At 50.0% G+C, this 21,979-nt stretch overlaps 2 protein-coding genes across 3 annotated transcripts; both read left to right on the top strand.

The window, feature by feature from the left end:
• Positions 1–3,189: 3,189 nt before the first annotated feature.
• Positions 3,190–8,747, top strand: LOC110568499 (glutathione S-transferase Mu 1). The gene is made up of 8 exons (XM_064372730.1): positions 3,190–3,500; positions 3,782–3,857; positions 4,299–4,363; positions 4,672–4,753; positions 4,853–4,953; positions 5,890–5,985; positions 6,076–6,186; positions 8,220–8,747. Exons 1-8 carry the CDS (start codon positions 3,465–3,467, stop codon positions 8,307–8,309), a joined length of 657 nt encoding a protein of 218 aa, XP_064228800.1. The 5' UTR covers positions 3,190–3,464; the 3' UTR covers positions 8,310–8,747.
• A 6,815-nt stretch (positions 8,748–15,562) lies between these two features.
• Positions 15,563–21,920, top strand: LOC105727904 (glutathione S-transferase Mu 2). Of its 2 annotated transcripts, none has more exons than XM_021671935.2 (8): positions 15,563–15,664; positions 15,944–16,019; positions 16,461–16,525; positions 16,834–16,915; positions 17,009–17,115; positions 18,087–18,182; positions 18,273–18,383; positions 21,386–21,920. In XM_021671935.2, the coding sequence occupies exons 1-8, from the start codon at positions 15,629–15,631 to the stop codon at positions 21,473–21,475; spliced, it is 663 nt and encodes a 220-aa protein (XP_021527610.1). In that variant the 5' UTR covers positions 15,563–15,628; the 3' UTR covers positions 21,476–21,920. The 2 variants fall into 2 exon arrangements, with proteins under 2 accessions (XP_021527610.1, XP_021527611.1); XM_021671936.2 differs by having other exon boundaries at positions 15,564–15,664; positions 17,015–17,115.
• The last annotated feature ends 59 nt before the right edge of the window (positions 21,921–21,979 follow it).

Below are 21,979 nucleotides of genomic sequence, written 5' to 3'. Positions count from 1 at the left end.
TGCCAGGGAGTCATAGAATACCTTCAGCTTTATCATCAACAGATATGATCTACATTTCAAATCCACTCACCTATGATTCACAACAAGAGATTCAGTGTTCTGGAAAAGACCTGAGATAAAAAGACTCGACGAAAAGGACCTTATCAGATATTGTTAGTAATTGACCCAGCAGTAATACTCCAAAATATGGATCCTTAGGTTAATTATTTCCTAGCTTAAAAGAGAGACAGGCCGGGCGCGGTAGCTCACGCCTATAATCCCAGCACTTTGGGAGGCCGAGGCGGGTGGATTACGAGGTCAAGAGATCGAGGCCATCCTGGTCACATGGTGAAACCCCGTCTCTACTAAAAATACAAAAATTAGCTGGGCATGGTGGTGCATGCCTGTAGTCCCAGCTACTCAGGAGGCTAAGGCAGGAGAATTGCTTGAACCCAGGAGGCGGAGGTTGCGGTGAGCCGAGATCGCGCCATTGCACTCCAGCCTGGGTAACAAGAGCGAAACTCCGCATCAAAAAAAAAAAAAAAAAAAAAGAGATACAATATTTCCTCCTGACCACTGGACACCCATGCCATTGGAAATGTTAGATTCTTAGGCATGCTCCAGAAGATGCTGACTTCAGAGGTGGTTAGCTTCTGCCCAGCACTTTGGATAAAGATTAACATTCAACACACTTTCCTGGCTATTATTCTACTTTGAAGCCATGTAAAATATTAATGTTAACTTCCATATTTTCATCCTATTACTTTTTTTTTTTTTTTTTTGAGAGCCAGGGTCTCACTTTGTTGCCCAGGCTGGAGTGCAGTGGATTGTACCAAACCACTCACCTACGATTCACAACAAGAGATTTAGTGTTCTGGAAAAGACCTGAGATAAAAAGACTGGCCTTTGAGACTTGACGAAATGGACCTTATCAGATATTGTTAGTAATTGACCCAGCAGTAATACTACAAAATATGGATCCTTAGGTTAATTATTTCCTAGCTTAAAAGAGATACAATATTTCCTCCTGACCACTGGACACCCATGCCATTGGAAATGTTAGATTCTTAGGCATGCTCCAGAAGATGTTGACTTCAGAGGTGGATAGCTTAGGTGATTGTACACAGCTGATTGTACATAGCTCAATAGGTACATAGCTCAATCACCTACATAGGTGATTGTACATAGCTCACTGCACCCTCAGACTCCTGGGATCTAGTGATCCTCCGACCTCAGCTTCCCGAGTAGCTGGGATTATAGGCACAAGCCACTGTACCTGGCCCTCATCCTATTACTTCTGACCTCTTATGTTCTCCATCTACCACTTAGTAGAAAACAAAAGTTTCTTGTACTTTTTTTTCCAGACCATTGCTGCCACTCTGAATCTAACAACCCTGCTGACAAAAATTTCATAGCTGTCCTTTGAAAAACTTTACAAGGCAACCTCCCTTTAACTGGCTCCTTATGGTAATTATGTTTCACTCATATCATTAATCCCAGTCTTCCAACAACTGCGCTCTGACTTCATGCCAACAAATTGCTTCTGCTGAGGCCATTACAAGGCCAGTCAATCAGGACTAATATTGGGGCTATTCTGGCTCCCATGGTTGTTTGCTTTCTTCAGAGACATCTGAGCCTGCTTTGCAGAAACTATTTAATTCCACTCAAGGAATCTGTCCATCTTGAGGAACACAAAAGTGACTCATTCCTGTTGCAGTAAATGATACTTAATACCAGTGTGATCAGTGCTCCGCTAAAATGCTGTTTGTTACATGACATCAGGCTCATTCTGTCCACTGCACAGTAACTTACCTGTGATTCTAATGACTTTTTAGAGATTGCCAGGTATTTAAAACTACCATCCCACCAGGAAATCATGCTTTCTTTAAAAAGATATCCAGACACTTCTAAAATGAGGAAAGCACAGATAATCTGGTAGACTGCCCAGGAAGCATAACTGATTTCTCTGTCATACAGGATGCAATTCCCATAGTAGGAATAAAACAAGATATATGCAGCAAAATTGGACAGAATTGAAGGGAGAAATAGATAGTTCTACATTAACAATGGGTGGCTTCCAAATGCTTCTTTCAATTGTGGAAAGGCTGAGACAGAAGGTAAGTGAGGAAATACAGAATGTGAACAACACAGTGAACCAGTTAGATCTCACAGACACGCAGAAAACCACCTGACAACAACAGCTGTACATTCTTCCCCAGGGCACCACTTCCGCCTCCCTCATCCCCACTGCTCCGGATCCCCGTCCACAGACCCACTCCCCCCGCCAGTGTGATCCTCGATCCCACTGTGGCCCCCGCTTTGAAGAGCCTGTTGGTCCAGTCCTTCCCGCCTTCTGCAGAGCTGTTCTCCTCCTTCTAAATAAGTCACCTGGGCCCTGGGCCCTGTCTTCCCGGCTCCACGGAGTCCCTGTGGCTGCAGGCACTGCTTCTCTCTCCTGCACTCAACCCCTCTCCCACTCCACTGCCTCTGGGCGTGCAAAAACACTGACGTGTCCCATATTTTCAAAATCTCTCCCCTGTAGTTCCCACCTGACTTCTAATAGGTGGCCAAAGTACAGACATTAATGTATATTAAGGCACATAATTAATGCATATTAATAATTAACAATAATGAATAAGTAATTATTATCATACATTAATATCTTAATGTATTATGAGAAGTTTAACTATTCAGAAGTCCAAGCACTTGTGTGTGTGTGCATGGTGCTATCGCCTTGCTGTGGGCAAACCTACATTAACACAGAGGCCACTTCCTGAGCCTGGACCCAGTCTCAGAGCTGGGCAAATGGCCCAGTGCAAAAGGGTCGGGAGCATCTGCAGCAGAGCCTGAGCTCTGCCATCGTCGATGACACAGCCTCCATCCACCCTCCCCAACTCAACAGAGAGAGCACTCCATCAGACTTCTAAGGCTTAGTAGGCCAAGAAGGGCTGAATTAAATTCTCTGAGACTTGTCTTTGGTCTGACCCTGGCAGCCTCAGTCTCCCAGAGCCCGTGGGAATTCGGCAGCGGACAGGCGGAAGGCTGGGCGACGTCAGGAAAGTAAAAGGGGAAGAACTTTGCTCTTAGGATCTGGCTTGACTCTAAAGGGCACAGCCAAGTCCCTGGATACCGAGCTGAACGGGGAGCGGGCGCGGGGGGCGGGGCGCGGGGCGCGGGGCGGGGCTACGGAAGCTGGAGAGGCCGACCCCGCCTAGGGCTTCCTGACCTCGCTTCTGGGACCCTCTGAGGTGGCGGTAGATCTTACTCCTTCCCGCCAGGAGGATCCAGCGACCTGCTACGGGCCTCCCGCGCCTGCAGATCTCTGGAGCCAGTTGGAAGTGACGACCTTGAAGATCGGCGGGAGCCGCGGGACCGAGGGGCGGGTCTGGCGCTAGGCCCTGCCCCTGCACGCGCAGGAACCCCCGGAGTAGGTCGCAGTTCAGCCCAGCTGAGGCCTGTCTGCAGAATCCGCAGCAACCAGCAGCATGTCCATGACACTGGGGTACTGGGACATCCGCGGGGTCAGTGAGGGTCCGCTGGACGGTGGGACCGGGGCTCGTGGCTGGGGAAGTGTCGAGCGGCTGGGAACAGGCTCTAGGGACGGTTCCTCTTCAGGGCTGTCCCTCACAGGAGGACCTGTGCATTCCTGGGGGGTGGAGGGGTGGCGTGGAGGGGGTACGAGGTGGAGAAGGAGAGGGCAACGAGTTCGTGCAGTGTAGACTGGGGGCTCCCCTGGTGCAGAGAAAGTCACCAAATCAGGGACCTTCCATCTCTGACCCGAGCGGCGGGCCATCTCTCCCAGCTGGCCCACGCCATCCGCCTGCTCCTGGAATACACAGACTCAAGCTACGAGGAAAAGAAGTACACGATGGGGGACGGTAATGGCACCCTCTTGTCCGGGCCCTGCCCACTCACGCTGAGTTGGTGCCAAGCAACCCACGGTGGCCACCTGTGGCTGCCCCTGCAGGCCTCGCCTGCTGGAGCTGCAGCCTGCCCCTTCCCTGAGCCCCGGTGAGGGAGACCTCTGGCTTTGCAAGGCAGAATCTAGGGTGGGATGCTGGGGCGGGAAGCTGGGCCCCGGTCTGGGTAACTGGGTTGGGTGTCCCTCAGGGCTTGCCTAAAGCCTGGAAGCCCTAGTCGTGTGGGGTCCAGAGCCCTCACCCGGATTCTTTCTCCCTGAACCCTTGGACGTGGGACTGAGTGGTCAGATTCTAGATCCACCTGTCTCAGGGGTCTTGCCACTGGCTCCTTGGGAGGGCCCCGGGGAAGGTGGGCTGGGCTCCGGGGAGGTTTGTTTTCACTTCATCTTCCCACCGCAGCTCCTGACTATGATAGAAGCCAGTGGCTGAAGGAAAAGTTCAAGCTGGGCCTGGACTTTCCCAATGTAGGTGCAGGGGAAGGGGCGGTTTTGGGGGAAAGTACAGCGTGTCTCTGACTGCATCTCCTCTCCTCAGCTTAGAGGTGTTAGGGTCAGGAGTCTTCTGCCCAGTTCCTCTCATTCCTGGCTGTCTGCACAGTCCTTCCATGATGTTCTGTGTCCCAGCTCATTTGTCCATGACAGTATTCCTATCTCAGGCCTGCCATGAGCAGGCACAGTGAGTGCCCGGTCTCCTGTCTGCCCTTGCTTATGGGAAGGGGATGCTGGGGAGGCTGCTGGCCCAACTGAGCTTCCCTGGTTTCCTATCCATCCAGCTGCCCTACTTGATTGATGGGGCTCACAAGATCACCCAGAGCAACGCCATCCTGCGCTACATTGCCCGCAAGCACAACCTGTGTGAGTGCAGGAGGCTGAGGGTGTGGGGGGACGGTGGCCTCCTCCTGGGCTTGTCTGGGGTGAGATGCTGAGAGTGAGTCTGTGTTTTGTGGGTGTCAGGTGGGGAGACAGAAGAGGAGAAGATTCGTGTAGACATTTTGGAAAACCAGGCTATGGATGTCTCGAATCAGCTGGCCAGAGTCTGCTACAGTCCTGACTTTGTGAGTCCCTCCCTGGTCTGGGCCAGGAGCCAGGCTTCTTGTATTTCCATCTACTCTGGTCCTGTTTGAATTCCTCATTGCTATTGATCTTCTGGGGGTTCCCTGTACTGTAGCAGAGTGACCATCATATCATTATGATCAAATAAAAAGTCGAAATTGGTCCCCGCCAGTCATAGGAAGTCCAAGCTAGAAATTCAGTTCTTAGACAATAAAGTCATGCGTTCAGAATTCCCTTTACATCTGACCCCTGACCTCCTCCACAGGCCATCTCACTCCGCTGGTTCATGCCATCTGCCTGTTCAGGGAATAGGCAGATTCACACTACGTGGTAACGAGGTACACGATGGGGATGTAAGAGCACTCTCCTCTGCGGAATTCTGGCCTATTCTTTTCCTAGTGCTTCTCCTTGACAGGCACAGGAATGAGTGCATTTTCCTAACAGGCAGCTCAGGGGCAGTCAGAGGGCCTTTGTTCCTCTGCCTCCTTCTACTCAGCCTCTCAAAATCTCATCTCTCCAGAAACTACTCAGTATCCATTGTATTCTTCTGTCGCTCCACTAGGAAGAATTTTTGACTTCTTTCCCTGAGCTCCTTTAGTTCTTTGCATCCTTGATTCTGCTTGTGTCTGGGTCCAGAGCTTGCCAGGTACTCAGGTGCTCCTGGGGCTGACCCAGAGGCGGGTGGTTGGGAGGTCAGTGGGGACAGATTCAGGGACAGTGTTGCATTCCTTTCTGCCTTCCCATCACCTCAGAAAGCCTCCAGCCACCCACTTGGAATCTAATAAATGCTGATATATCCAACTGAAGCCAGTTCCAGTTGTGGGGAAGATTACTGCTTGCCTGTGGCCAGCTGGGGCCATACACAGCCCTGTGGAGGCCACAGCTGTGAAGGGAGCGTGTATCTGAGAGTGGTGACAGCTGTGTTCTGTCTGCCTCAGGAGAAACTGAAGCCAGAATACTTGGAGGGAATTCCTACAATGATGCAACACTTCTCACAGTTCCTGGGGAAGGGGCCATGGTTTGTTGGAGACAAGGTAATGGGGGCGAGTGATGGGGACACTACAGACTTGTCATACATTCTATGTTACAGAGATTTCAGCCCACACATTTTTGGCCTTCTGCAGATCACCTTTGTGGATTTCCTTGCCTATGACATCCTTGACCTCCACCGTATATTTGAGCCCACCTGCTTGGACGCCTTTCCAAACCTGAAGGACTTCATCTCCCGATTTGAGGTGATGCCCCTGTACTCCTTTCTCTTTGGTGCCCCTTGTTTGAGATGCTTTCCTAGTCCTGGAGCTACACAGACAATAACTTGCATTTGTTGAGTGCTGGCTTCATGCTGCGAACTGTGGCCAGCACATTATACCTATGGTGTCGAAGTTGAACCTTACAACATTCCTACAGGGTGATAGAATTATCTTGCCCATTTTAGAGATAAAGAAACTGAGAGTGAGAGGGTCAGTCCTTTGCTCAGGGTCCCAGAGCCAGTGGAGGCTGTGCTGGGCTTCCTGTGACTCTGGATCTATGGGCGGCAGTCACGGCTCTCCCTTTTGCAACAAAAGAAAAAGCCTCAGACCTTGTCCAGCCTGGGTTTCACAGCCCAGGACACTCTGGAAGGGGCAGAGCTCTTCAGGAGCGTGGATGCAGCTGGCAATAGTAGGCCTGGCACACGGTAGCCTCGATGTTGAGTACTAAACCCACAGGCCGCATTCATAGCTACCCCCAGAAGCTTTGCACAAATTGACCACCATGTGGGGAATCCTGAGAGCCAGGGCTGTGGCTGTAGCTGGATGCGGTACATATGTGGGTGCCCCTGTTGAAGGAGTTTATGTTGACGTGCTCTGCGCTGGGGCGCTCTCCTTCCCTACCTCTCTTCCTCTCCTTTTTCCCTCCAGTGTTCCAAGTGTCTTCCTGTGAGATGAGTAGCACACTGTTTTGACTCCTATTCACCGACCTTCTCCTCTGCATGAGGCAGGGTGAGAGGCACAGTGGGAGATGCATAGATGACCGCCCCATCCTGGAAGTGAGAGCAGTGAGAGGCCTGCAGGCAGAGCAGCCTGTGAGGTGTGTGTGGCACCACCTGAGTACGGGGGCCTGCCCCTCACTCATGGGCAACCATCTCTCATCCGTGCTGATCTTGTTTGAGATCAGCAAATCCTACTTTAGTATAGATTTGGGAATTTGAGGCATTAGTCTAACAGATTTTTCAGCCTAGAATCTGTTTTCTTTTCCCACTCGCCATCAAGAGATCCACTCAGCTAGTTCCCATCAGCTCTGGCTCTGGTCCAGGCTGAGTGGCTCTGGGGTTACATAAGAAGTGGTGGGAGGGGAGGAGAGCCAAGGGCTGCAGCATGCGGTTCACCTGGGCTTGGCCTTTTGGGATCAGGCAGCCCTGGATCTCTTAGAATCCTTAGAAATTACATGGTCATTCAGTCTTGCGAAGATCGTGCAGAGCACACCTGAGTGTCTTGTAGCCTGGCCCGTGGTAGTGGGGTTAAAGATGAGGTGGGTTGGGGCACAGTGGTATTTAGCTCAGGTATCAGGTGGGGAGGTTTGAACTTTCTGCTTTAAAAGGAATGATTAGAGCCTGCTCTGGCCTTTCTTTTGCTGGTCCAGCACACCTTGTCCACTTTGATCCCGCTTTTGCTGGCTCATTGGGTGAGATCTGGGCTCTCTTCCGGGCTGCACACACATTTTCTGGAGGTCTTGCTGAAGGTCCCTCTATGTGTGCAAACCTAGGCAAGCCAGGAGCCTCCCTGTGAAACAGGGGACTGTTGTGCAGACAGAGAGCGATAGGAGCTCCTGAGGAATTTGGGGGAGGATGGGAATTCGGCAGAAAGAGGCCAGAACTGGAGAGAGACAGAACCAGGCTACATGGCAGCCCTGTCTCCTTACTAGCTATTTGAGTGTGGGGAAGTTGCTGAATTTCAGTTTCTCGCAGGAGAAATGGTGATAATAGATTCGACCTTGCAGAGTGGTTGAGTAGATTTTCTAAGCTTATGTTGTAATTTCTTTTGGGTATAGAGCACCCAGTACAGTGTAGAAACTTCATAAGTGGTAGCTGTTTTCATGGTATAACGTTACTTACAGGAAGTGGGAAGAGTTAACTTAGCAGATGTAGGGACCCTAAGAGCCTGTGTGATGCTCCAGCACTTGAGCCCACGTGGAAAGGCCGTGGCTAGGGCCTGCTGCGTCTGCAGTGGGGTTGGCCCAGCCCTCATGGGCAGCTGACCTTGAGCTCTGGCCTTACTTTTCCTCCTCTCAGGGCTTGGAGAAGATCTCTGCCTACATGAAGTCCAGCCGCTTCCTCCCAAGACCTTTGTACACAAGGGTGGCTGTCTGGGGCAACAAGTAGTGCCTTGAAGGCCAGGCGGTGGAGTGAGGAGCCCTTACGCGGCCCGCTGGGCAGGCCGTGTAGAGCACGTGGGCTCTGCACCCCAGCATCTGTCTCATTCCTTTCTCCTGTTGATTCTCTTCTTTACCCTCAAGACTCTATTGGCCGTCTTCACTTCCTCTGAACCCCTGTCCCATGAAGGCCCTTTAAAGCCTCAGCTACCCACTTTCCTTCAGGAACATCCCCCTCCCAACTTACCCTTCCCTGCACTAAAGCCAGTCTGACCTTCCTTCCTGTTAGTGGTTGTGTCTGCTTTGAGGGGCCTGCCTGGCTGTGGAGCTCAGCCCCGAGCTGTCCCAGCGCTGCATGAAAGAGCAGCATTGACTGGTTTACAGGCCATGCTCCTGCACCATGGCCCCTGCCTTAGGCCTACCTGATCCAAATAAAGCCTCAACCACATTTGCTGTAGTCTTGTCTTATTTGTTCCCGTCTGCCAAGACTGGCTGCCTGTCACTTCTCCTTCTGAAGGACTGATTGGTGACCCTGGCAGTGGCTGGATTCATAGAGATTATGGTGGGCTCAGTAAGGTGTTTCCAACCTTTTTTTTTTTTTTGTAACAGAGTCTCCTGCTTCCCAAGGAGAAGGGCACTGGTGGGATCATAGCTTATTGCAGTATCCAGTCCTGGGCTCAAGCAGCCTTCCCACTTCAGCCTCCCAAATAGCTGAGACTACAGGTGTGCCACCACACCTGGCCACATTAAAATTTGTTTTGTAGAGGCAGTGTCTCACTCTGTTGCCCAGGCTGCTCTGGAACTCCTGACCTCAAGCGATCCTCTTACCTAGGCATCCCAAAATGCTGGGATTGCAGGTGTTAGCCACCATGGCTGACCCTGTTTCCATCTTCTTGATCTCTTTTCTGACAGCCTTAGAGCAGGAAGCCTCATAAAGTGCTCTGTTGAAAGGATGCCTCTTTCTGGGCCTAGATCTTATTTTATTCAGTATTATTCACTGCTTTCCATGGTTAGGCAGAGCTGGATCTCAGTGAGGAGGTCTTAGATGCCCAGAGGTAGTGGAATTCCCATCACAGAGAACCAGGATTCTTCTGTCTTCCACACTGACCCCATCACAGCTGCTAGATCTGTAGGACCCAAGCTCTACTGTGAGCTGCTTCACTGGAAGGTTCTCCTAGCTTAGCAGTTCCCAAGCTGTGTTACTACAAATAGTTGTTGATTTTTTGGGTCAGGTGCTCAGGTAAGGCTCAGCAGGGGGAATTTATTACAAATCAACAAAGGTCTCTTCTCCAAAAACTATATATCCAGAAATACAACCATTTGAATTATTCAAAACTTCAACAGGCATTTCCGCAAAATGAATATCCAAATGGCCAATAAGCACAAGAAGATGCTCAACATCATTAGACAGCAGAAAGTTAAACCCCTACTGTTCAGATCCTATTGTATCCCCACCAGAATGGCTGACATGGAAACTACGGCCAATTGTTGGTGATTTATGGAGTAACTGGAACTGTCATGCATTGCTGGTGGGAAAGCCACTTTGGAATACTGGCAGTGTCAACTAGAGCTAAACATACCTCTATCCAGGACCCAGAAATCCCAACCTACAGGAATGAGTCCTAATGGATTCTAAGAGTCAGATACAATGAAGTCAAAAGCAGCTTATTTTAAATAGCCAATAATGGAAAACAATCCAAATTCCATGAATACAAGAATGAACAAATGAACTGCGGTTTATCAACATAATTCCATTGTTCGTATAATGGAATACTTACTCTACTATAATGAAAACAAATGTGCTAATGCTACATGCGGAAACATGAATGGGCCTCACAGACATGTTGAGTAAAAGGATCCAGACAGGAGAAAGGACGCATGGTCTCATTCCACTTACACGAAAATCAGGAAAGGGAAATGAGTCCATGGTATCGGAGGGCCGATGATGGGTGGCCCTGGGGGGAACTGGGAAGTTGCCTGTTGAAGGGGCCTGGTGGAGTGCTGCAAGTTTCCTCTATCTTTATCTGGGAGACGATTCCAGAAGAGCATACAAGTGGAAAATCCCAGAGTAGCACACTTAAGACCTGTGCACTGTATGTATATTACACTTCAATGAAGAGTATGAACATATTCTTATATTATTTGTGTGTTTGTGTTTGTTTACTTTCCCTCATAAGATGTCAACATCATGAGGGCATGTGTTTTGTTTTTTTTTTTTTTGAGACGGAGTTTCACTCTTGTTACCCAGGCTGGAGTGCAATGGCGCGATCTCGGCTCACCGCAACCTCTGCCTCCTGGGTTCAAGCAATTCTCCTGCCTCAGCCTCCTGAGTAGCTGGGACTACAGGTGCGCGCCACCATGCCCAGCTAATTTTTGTATTTTTAGTAGAGACGGGGTTTCACCTTATTGACCAGGATGGCCTCAATCTCTTGACCTCGTGATCCACCCGCCTCGACCTCCCAAAGTGCTGGGATTACAGGCGTGAGCCACTGCGCCCGGCTCGAGGGCATGTGTTTTTACCTCTTCTTATTCACTGATGTTACAGGTGTTTGGATATCACCCAGAACAGTCCCTGAGCATAGTAGGTGCTCACTGAATAGTTAAGCAAATTATAGGCTCATCTTAATGGTGTCATTTCAGATTCTCTTTAGATTTGTATTCATGCCTACTTCTTTGGGTAGGTGAGATTGATGTGCACATATAATTTTAGATTCTGCAGATTTTTTCTCTTAAACATTTTACTTAAGAATCTGTACATGTTGGCAGTCTATATGCATGCTTGTTTCTAACATTTAATGGCTATCTAACATTACTTCCTGTGGGTAAATTATAGTTTGCCTAGTCATTCTTACCCTATTGGACATGTGGATTTTTCTAATATATTTATTTTTAGAACAGGGTGATCATGTTTAAACAAATTCCTTCCTGGTTTTTGGTTACTTTATTACCCTGAGTTGATCCCCAAAGGCAATTACTACAAGGCAAAGGGTGAGAATGGTGTTATGGTATTATCATAGATGAACTGACTGCTCTCCAGAGAAAATAACTTTTTTTTTTGACGTGGAATCTTGCTCTGTCACCCAGGCTGGAGTACCATGGTGTGATCTCAGCTCACTGCAGCCTCTGCCTCCTGGGTTCTAGTGATTCTCCTGCCTCAGCCTTCCAAGTAGCTGGGATGATAGGTGCCTGCCACCATGCCTGGCTAATTTTTGTACTTTTAGTAGAGACGGGGTTTCACTGCATTGGCCAGGCTGGTCTTGAACTCCTGACCTTGTGACCCACCCACCTTGTCCTTCCAGAGTTCTAGGATTACAGGTGTGAGCCACCGCGCTGGCCCAGAGAGAAAAACTTATTCATGGTAGCCCCTGCAAGGAACATGGATCTTTGTGCACTACCTCAGGTACTTGAGGGATTGCAGTTTCTTCTTACGATATTTTGATAGGTTTATAAAGATGCCTTCAAGTTTTCTACCTTCACCTTTTTTGTTTATTGGTTGTACATGTTTCTGTCAGTGAATCACAGTCTATGAATCTGTTCGTGAATCTCCTATATCAAACTCTGTTTACCCATTCTCTACCTGTGGCTCAGTCAATTTCTGGAGAAAGCTTAAAGAATGATCTGTGGCAGTCGAGACCTTTTCTCCGATAGGCCACATGCAGTTAATTGTGATTCTGTTCTAGGTTTCCTATGGCCTACTGTGAGGGTTAATTTTCTGCATCAGCTCTTCTGCGCTAAGGGATGCTCAGATGGCTGGGAAAATGGCTGTGAGGGTGTTTCCAGAAGAGATTCGCTTTTGAATCAGAAAACTGAGCAAAGATTTCCCTCAGCAATGAGGGGGCATCCACCAAACAAACTGTCAGGGCCCAGAGCGAAGAAAAAGACAGAGGAAGGGTGAATTTGATCTTTCTGACTGGGACATCCATCTCCGCCTGTCCTAGGACATTCGCATTCCTGTTCCTCTGGCCTTCAGACTTGATCAGGGACTAACACCATCGCCTCCCACCCTGTTTCAGTTTCAGTTAGTACCAAGCTTGGATTTAATTTAAGCAGGCAGGTTCGTGGGAAGGAAAAACACCAGCCGAGAAATAGGAATAAAAAAGATTTATTTACAAATACATACATAAGTTGGTATCATACCCAAAGAGCAATCTTGCAATCAACACCGGCGGTACAGCAGCACGGGTAGGCACGAGTCAGATGCAGAAGCCTGTCTGTTCCATTAAGGCTGTGTTACACTGGTTTTTTATTACGCTTGGTTATGTAACAAGTTCACTAAATTGGCACACGGACCCCCATCTTGAGAGCGAACTTCATTTTGTAACTACGTCCTTGAAGTTATTTATTAAAGAGCAGACACGGGAATTGGCCAGATTCCCGTACCTTGTTTATTTAAGTACATCTGGGAACTTTTTGAGCTCTGAAAGCCCCCAGACAGTTCAAGGAAATGAAGATAAAACAGGCTCCCAAGCATGGAGTTCTGGACATAACTTCATTTAAAAACAAAAGGAGAAGTAGACACAAATGTTTTAACCCTTACACACCCCCACCTTTCTTCTGAGGCCTTTAGACTCACACTGAATGATACCACCGGCTTTCCTGCTTCTCTATCCTGCAGTCGGCCAGTCATGGGACTTCACTCCAAAATTGTGTGAGCTAATTCCCATAAGAGATACATAAATTTATAAATAAACAGACAGATTTCCTATGGGCTTATCTCAGTGGTGTCACTTCAAATTTTGAAGAACCCTGACTAGTACACATAGCAAAAACAACAACAACAACACACACACACACACACACACACACACACAGGCACACAAATGGGTTCCCTGTCATCAATGGGTACTTTTTAATAACCAAACACAAGATAAAATGCTACAGCGTATCTATTACCTGGGGGCTCTTTCTGTATGGAAAACACTGTCTGACATGCCTTATAGTAAAACTTCAAGGAGATTTTGAGGAAAGATTTACCTCTTTTCTCCTGGTAAATCTCCGTGTTCATGGTCATTATTTTAAAGCCTCCAAAAATCAAAACATCTGTTTGCAAATGTTGCCGATTCATTTTGGGTGAGGCTCTCTGGCAGGCTTGGAAGGGTGGGTGAACAGGGGGAAGGGGCTGCCTCTGTGGTGACTAGCATCACTCATATCCATGTCTGTGGCAGTCATCAGGTGCTTATTATATATTCGTCATTTGGCCACCCCATGGGGGTGTTAAATACACGGAGAGTCAAGTTATTGCAAATTGGCAGGACTTCTGGGACCTATCTACACACGATAGTCATGGTAGATACCTTCTTTTTAGAATTTTACTTTTTATTATTTTTTTGAGACAGGGTCTCACTCTGTGACACAGGCTGGAGTGCAGTGGTGTGATCACGGCTCATTGTTCCTCCACCTCTCAGGCTCCAATGATCCTCCCACCTCAACCTCTCAAATTGCTGGGGCCACAGGCAGGGGCCACCATGGCCAGCTAATTTTCATATATTTGGTAGACAAGGTTTCACCATGTTTTCCAGACTAGGTGGATACCTTTCAAAAATAAGTTCAGTTCATCCTGCCTAGCCTTGCCCCTGCAGCTCTAGAGGAATTATCCTCATGGTGCTGGGTTAGGCTGCCTGGCTCTGGAACAGCATGCTCAGAGCTGCAGGGGAGGCCTGCTGTCTGACTGGCAGAGAGAGTCCCACCATTCCCTACCCTGTGCCCTGGAAGACCAGGCTGCCCAGCCTGTCCACCTAGTAGACCTTTTCCTTACCCAATTCTTTTCCCATTCCTGTTGTGCACCTTGATGCCTGCAGGGACTGCCCTAGCTGAGATAGTCTTTAGGTCCTCCCTTCTGCCAGCTGGTGCCCAGGGAAGTGGGTCTTCTAGTCTCCTTCCTGCCAGTCAGAATTTCCAGGGCCTTACTTCTCCCACTGCAGCTTTTGACTCATACCTGGGTTTCTTTTTCTTTTCCTTGTTTTTTTTTTTTTTTGAAACAGAGTCTCACTCTGTTGCCCAGGCTCGAGTGCAGTGGTGCAATCTCAGCTCACTGCAACTTCTGCCTCCCAGGTTCAAGCGATTTTCCTGCCTCAGCCTCTCAAGTAGCTGGGATTACAGGCACATGCCACCATGCCTGGTGGCTAATGTTTTGTATTTTTTGCAGAGTCGGGGCTTCACCATGTTGGCTGGGTTGTAGGCTAGGGTTTCTTAACCTCAGCAGTACGGTCATTTTGGGAGGCAGAATTCTTTGTTGTGGGGTGCTGTCCTGAGCATTGCAGGGTGCTTAGCATCCTACCCAGCCTCTACCCATCAGATGGCATGGGTGCTTCCCAGTGGTCACAATTAACAAAGGCTCCAGACAGAGCTACATGTCCCCTGAGGGGCAAAGTTAATTCCACTTGAAGACCAGTGGTGTGCTGGATGGAGACTAGCATTAAAATAATAATAACGATAGAAATCATAATTAACTCATATAGTTAAGGTAAGTCCTTTTTGATGGAACATTTATTTCAGTTAATAATACTTGTATATGTCTGCCTTGGTAGGTCTTTTAAAAAACTTTTTATTTCGATTTAATATCAGGGTTTAAGAAATTTGCAAAAGGAATGAATCCAAAGACCTCTGATTACCCCAGATTCTAACGTTTCCACATCGGCTTTCTCCTCCCTCCCTGTGAGTCCCCCAGCCCCTGCTCCCCACCCTTCTGTCTATCTCCCCACCCAGCAAGCTCCCTGGGAGTGCAGCAGCACTTATGAGAAAAACAGCATTTTCTTTCTCTGAAGTGGCATTTCTGACGTTTGGATTTAGGCTGGAAGTGACAGTGAGCTATATCATCCTTGCCTGTGTTGTCCTTGCCATGTTAGGTTTGTTATGCCATGTATGTCTGCAGTTCACGACAATCTAGGTTATACATGCCTTCTGAAAGGTTTTGAAAACTTACCCAGTGAGTCCCTGAGCACCAAATGTTCTTTTGCGTTATTTTTCTTTATTAGGCTATTATGACTTTATTGAGAATCTCACTCTTTTTTAGAGAGAGTCTTTGTTGCCTAAGCTAGAGTGCAGTGGCGCGCTCATAGGTCAGGTCAACCTTGAACCCCTGGGCTCAAAGTCTCAAACGGTTCTCCCCCGCCCTTGCTCCTGGAACCCACGTGGCTGGAGGTGGGAGGGGATCCTTCTCCTTCCAGCCCCGGGCGCCCTCTTCGGGCCTGCAGAACTGCGCGTTTCGGGAGCGTGGCGGGCCGAGGGGCGGGGTCGCGGTAAGGCCCCTCCTCTCCCTCTCTGGGCCTCTTATAAAGTCTGAGCCCCGCCCGGCTGAGGCCGCTGGCAGACTCCACAGCAACCAGCACCATGCCTATGATACTGGGGTACTGGGACATTCGCGGGGTGAGGGAGGGCCCGCCGGGCCGTGGGACGGAGGCGAGACGCGGGGGAGGGAAGTGTCGAGCGCCTGGGAACAGGCTCTAGGGACGGTTCCTCTTCAGGGCTGTCCCTTACAGGAGGACCTGTGCATTCCGGGGGGGGGGGCGTGGGAGGGGGGACGAGGGGGAGAAGAAGAGGGCAACGGGTTCGTGCAGTGTAGACTGGGGGCTCCCCTGGTGCAGAGAAAGTCACCAAGTCAGGGACACTCCATCTCTGACCGGAGCCGCGGGCCATTTCTCCCAGCTGGCCCACGCCATCCGCCTGCTCCTGGAATACACAGACTCAAGCTACGAGGAAAAGAAATACACGATGGGGGACGGTAATGGCACCCTCTTGTCCGGGCCCTGCCCACTCACGCTGAGTTGGTGCCAAGCAACCCACGGTGGCCACCTGTGGCTGCCCCTGCAGGCCTCGCCTGCTGGAGCTGCAGCCTGCCCCTTCCCTGAGCCCCGGTGAGGGAGACCTCTGGCTTTGCAAGGCAGAATCTAGGGTGGGATGCTGGGGCGGGAAGCTGGGCCCCGGTCTGGGTAACTGGGTTGGGTGTCCCTCAGGGCTTGCCTAAAGCCTGGAAGCCCTAGTCGTGTGGGGTCCAGAGCCCTCACCCGGATTCTTTCTCCCTGAACCCTGGGACTTGGGACTGAGTGGTCAGATTCTAGATCCACCTGTCTCAGGGGTCTTGCCACTGGCTCCTTGGGAGGGCCCCGGGGAAGGTGGGCTGGGCTCCGGGGAGGTTTGTTTTCACTTCATCTTCCCACCGCAGCTCCTGACTATGACAGAAGCCAGTGGCTGAAGGAAAAGTTCAAGCTGGGCCTGGACTTTCCCAATGTAGGTGCAGGGGAAGGGGTGGTTTTGGGGGAAAGTGCAGCGTGTCTCTGACTGCATCTCCTCTCCTCAGCTTAGAGGTGTTAGGGTCAGGAGTCTTCTGCCCAGTTCCTCTCATTCCTGGCTGTCTGCACAGTCCTTCCATGATGTTCTGTGTCCCAGCTCATTTGTCCATGACAGTATTCCTATCTCAGGCCTGCCATGAGCAGGCACAGTGAGTGCCCGGTCTCCTGTCTGCCCTTGCTTATGGGAAGGGGATGCTGGGGAGGCTGCTGGCCCAACTGAGCTTCCCTGGTTTCCCATCCATCCAGCTGCCCTACTTGATTGATGGGGCTCACAAGATCACCCAGAGCAACGCCATCCTGCGCTACATTGCCCGCAAGCACAACCTGTGTGAGTGCAGGAGGCTGAGGGTGTGGGGGGACGGTGGCCTCCTCCTGGGCTTGTCTGGGGTGAGATGCTGAGAGTGAGTCTGTGTTTTGTGAGTGGCAGGTGGGGAGACAGAAAAGGAGAAGATTTGGGAAGACATTTTGGAGAACCAGCTTATGGACAACCGCATGCAGCTGGCCAGACTCTGCTATGATCCAGATTTTGTGAGCCCCCTACCCTGTCACCCCTTTCCCTTCAGAGTTTTGATCAGGAGCCCAGACTCTGGTACTGCCATCTACACTGTTCCTGTTTTCCATTTGAATTCCTTCCTGCTACTCATCCTCCAAGCTATTTCCTGTACTGCCACCAGAGTGACTCTCAAACCCCAAAATTGTCTCAAATAAAACCTCTGAATCAATTCCCCACCAATGTGCTTACAGAATCCGGACTCCCCAGGGTATGAATTCACTCTCTAGACAGTAATGGTTACTTCTAGAATCCCCTCCATCTCTGACCCATGACTTGTGCTTTGGGCCATCTCTCCCAAGTGGTTTATATCCTCTGCCTGCTTTGGCATACACAAACTCAAACTAGGGTGAAAACAATCACAAAAGAAAGGAATGTAATGGCACCTACAGACTTTGGTGTCTTCTGAGTACTCTCTTGACACACACTGAGATCAGTGCATTTTCCCAACAGGCAGCTTAGGGGCAGCCAGAGGCTCTTTTTTCCCCTCCATTCTTTCACTCAGCCTCTGAATATCTCATCTTTCCAGAAATCACTCAATGTCCATTGTATTCTTCTGCTGCTCCACTAGGAGGAACTTTCTACATCTTTCCCTGAGCTCCTAAAGTTCTTTGCATCCTAGATTCTGCTCATGTCTGGGTCAGAGACTGCCAGGTTCTAGGGAGCTCTTGGGGCTGACCCAGAGGTTGTTGAGAGGTCAGTAGGGACAGATTCAGGGACAGTGTCACATTCCTTTTGCCTTCCCATCACCTCAGAAAGACTTGAGCTACCCTGTTAGAGTCTAATAAATACTGATATATTCAACTGAAGCCTGGCACTGACCCAGTTCCAGTTGTGGGGAAGATGGCTGCTTGCCTGTGGCTGCCTGGGGCAATGCACAGCTCTGGGGAGGCCGAGTCTGTGCAGGGAGCTTGTGTCTGAGGGTGGTGACAGCTGTTTTCTGCCTCAGGAGAGACTAAAGCCAGAATACCTGGAGGGACTTCCTGAAATGCTGAAGCTCTACTCACAGTTTCTGGGGAAGCGGCCATGGTTTCTTGGGGACAAGGTAACTGGGGCGTGTGATGGGGATACTACGGATTTGTCATACTTCCTGTATTATGGAGGTTTTAGCCCACATATCCTTGACCTTATCCAGATCACCTTTGTGGACTTTATCGCTTATGATGTCCTCGAGAGAAACCAAGTATTTGAGCCCGCCTGCTTGGATGCCTTCCCAAACCTGAAGGCCTTCGTCTCCCGATTTGAGGTGATGCCCCCATCCTCCTTTCTCTTTAATGCCCCTTACTTCTTTTCCTCCTTTGTGATGCTTTCCCAGTCCTGAAGCTATACAAAGAATAACTCGCATTTATGCCCGTGGATGGTGGCTCGTGCCTGTAATCCCAGCATTTTGGAGGTCAAGGTGGGTGGATCACCGGTGGTCAGGAGTTTGAGACTGGCCTGCCCAACATGGCAAAAACCTCGTCTTTACTAAAAAAAAGATAGAAAAATTAGCCGGGCATGGTGGCGCACACCTGTAATCCCAGCCACTTGGGAGGCTGAGGCAGAAGAATCACTTGAAGCCAGGAGATGGAGGTTGCAGTGAGCCAAGATTGTGCCACTTCACTCCAGACTGAGCGACAGAGTGAGACTCCCTCTCAAGAAAAAAATAAAAAGAAGAAGAAGAACAAAAGAATAACTCGCATTTGTTGAGTGCTGGCTTCATGCTATGAACCGTGACCAGCACATTATACCTATGGTGTCGAAGTTGAACTTTACAACATTCCTACAGGGTGACAGAATTATCTTGCCCGTTTTAGAAGTAAAGAAGCTGAGAGTGAGAGGGTCAGTCCTTCGCTCAGGGTCCCAGAGCCAGTGGTGGCTGTGCTGGGTTCCCTGTAACTCTGGATCTATGGGCAGCAGTCACAGCTCTCCCTTTTGCAACAAAAGAAAAAGCCTCAGGCCTCGTCCAGCCTGGGTTTCATAGCCCAGGACACTCTGGAAGGGGCAGAGCTCTTCAGGAGTGTGGATGCAGCTGGCAATAGCAGGACTGGCACACAGTAGCATCGATGTTGAGTACTAAACCCACAGGCAGCATTCATAGCTACCCCCAGAAGCTTTGCACAAATTGACCCCCATGTGGGGAATCCTGAGAGCCAGGGCTGTGGCTGTAGCTGGATTAGGGTACGTATGTGGGTGCCCCTGTTGAAGGAGTTTATATTGAAATGTCCTGCGCTGGGGTACTTTCCTTCTCTACCTCTCTTCCCCTCTCTCTTTTTTTTTTTTTGGAGACAGAGTCTTGCTCTGTTGCCCAGGCTGGAGTACAATGGTGCAATCGCGGCTCACTGAAACCTCCGCCTCCCAGCTTCAAGCAATTCTGCTGCCTCAACCTGCTGAGAGGCTGGAATTACAGGTGTGCACCACCACATCTGGCTAATTTTTATATTTTAGTAGAGACGGGGTTTCGCCATGTTGGCCAGGCTGGTCCCGAACTCCTGACCTCAGGTGATCTGCCTGCCTCAGCCTCCCTAAGTGCTGGGATTACAGGTGTGAGCCACTGCTCCTGGCCTCTTCCTCTCCTTTTTCCCTTCAGTGTTCCAAGTGTCCCCCTGTGAGATGGGGAGCACACTGATTTTAACTCCTATTCACTGACCTTCTCCTCTGCATGAGGCAGGGTGAGAGGCACAGTGGGAGATGCATAGATGACCGCCCCATCCTGGAAGTGAGAGCAGTGAGAGGCCTGCAGGCAGAGCAGCCTGTGAGGTGTATGTGGCACCCCTGGGTACCTGGCTCGGGGCCTGCCCCTAACTCACGGGGAGCCATCCCTCACCCTTGTCAAACTTGTTTAAGAGCAGCAAATCCTACTTTAGTACAGATTTGGGAATTCGAGGCATTAATCCAACAGGTTTCTGAGCCTAGAATCTGTTTCCTTTTCCTACTCCCCATCAAGAGATCTGCTTGCTCAGCTAGTTCCCATTAGCTCTGGTTCTGGTCCAGGCTCAGTGGCCTTGGGGTTATATAAGAGGTGGTGGGAGGGAAGGGGTGGAGGAGCGCTGAGGGCCATGGCCTGCAACGTGCCAGGGCCGAGCACTTTCAGAACAGGCAGTCTTGGATATTTTTTTTTTTTTTTTTTTTTTGAGTCAGAGTCTCGCTCTGTCGCCCCAGCTGGAGTGCAGTGGCGTGATCTTGGCTCACTTCAATATCTGCCTCCTGGGTTCAAGCAATTCTCTGCCTCAGCCTCAAGTAGCTGGGATTTCAGGCTCCCGCCACCATGCCCTGCTAATTTTAGTAGAGACAGGGTTTCACCATGTTGCCAGGCTGGCCTTGAACTTCTGACCTCAGAAGTTCGACCCACCTCGGCCCCCCAAAATGCTGGGATTACAGGCATGAGCCACCATGCCTAGTCGGATCTTTTTGAACATCTTATAAATTATCTGGGCGTTGAATCCTGTTAAGATTGTGTACAGCACACCTGAGTGTCATACAGCCTGGCCTGCAGTAGCAGGGCTGGAGATGCAATGGCTTAGGGCACAGTGAGATTTTGCTCAGGAACTAGATGGAGAACTTCGGACTTCCTGCTTTAAGGGGAATGATTAGAACCTGGTCTGGCCTTTCATTTTCTGGTGCACCGTCGCCCCCCCATTCCACTTTCATCCAGGTTTTACTGAGACATTGGTTGTCTCCTGAGCCCCTTTGTTCTGCTGGAGGTCCCTTCTGTGAGTCTACACCAAGGCAAGCCAGGAGCCTCCCTATGGAAAAGGAGACTGTTTGTGCAGTCAAGGAGTGACAAGACCTGGTGTGGGGGGTAGTGTGACAGAGGAAGAAGAGAATTTAGCAGAAAGAGGCCAGAACTGGAGAGAGACAGAACCAGGCTACATGGCAGCCCTGTCCCCTTACTAGCTATTTGAGTGTGGGGAAGTTGCCGAATTTCGGTTTCTCACAGGAGAAATGGTGATAATAGATTCGACCTTGCAGAGTGGTTGAGTGGATTTTCTAAGCTTATGTTGTAATTTCTTTTGGGTATAGAGCACCCAGTACAGTGTAGAAACTTCATAAGTGGTAGTTGTTTTCATGGTATGACATTACTTAAAGGAAGTAGGAAGAGTTAACTTAGCAGATGTGGGGACCCTAAGAGCCTGTGTGATGCTCCAGCACTTGAGCCCACATGGAAAGGCCGTGGCCAGGGCCTGACCTGCTGCGCCTGCAGTGGGGTTGGCCCAGCCCTCATGGGCAGCTGACCTTGAGCTCTGGCCTTATTTTTCCTCCTGTCAGGGCTTGGAGAAGATCTCTGCCTACATGAAGTCCAGCCGCTTCCTCCCAAGACCTGTGTTCACGAAGATGGCTGTCTGGGGCAACAAGTAGTGCCTTGAAGGCAGGCGGTGGGCCTGCCTGATCCCTGCCTTAGGCCTGCCTGATCCCTGCCTTAGGCCTACTGATCCCTTCCTTAGGCCTACCTGATCCCTGCCTTAGGCCTGCCTGATCCCTGCCTTAGGCCTGCATGATCCCTGCCTTAGGCCTGCCTGATCCCTGCCTTAGGCCTACTGATCCTTTCCTTAGGCCTACTGATCCCTGCCTTAGGCCTGCCTGATCCCTGCCTTAGGCCTACTGATCCCTTCCTTAGGCCTACCTGATCCCTGCCTTAGGCCTGCCTGATCCCTGCCTTAGGCCTGCCTGATCCCTGCCTTAGGCCTGCCTGATCCCTGCCTTAGACCTGCCTGATCCCTGCCTTAGGCCTGCCTGATCCCTGCCTTAGGCCTGCCTGATCCCTGCCTTAGGCCTACCTGATCCAAGTAAAGCCTCAACCACATTTGCTGTGTGTCTTCTCTTATTTGCTCCCGGCTACCTACCCAGAGTGTCTGTCACTGC

Source organism: Aotus nancymaae, unplaced genomic scaffold (genome assembly GCF_030222135.1).
Source record: "Aotus nancymaae isolate 86718 unplaced genomic scaffold, 86718_ANA_hifiasm-v0.15.2.pri h1tg000007l, whole genome shotgun sequence".
NCBI lineage: Eukaryota > Metazoa > Chordata > Mammalia > Primates > Aotidae > Aotus > Aotus nancymaae.
The sequence above is the reverse complement of the archived record's forward strand: the minus strand, read 5'-3'. Positions and strand labels throughout refer to the sequence as shown.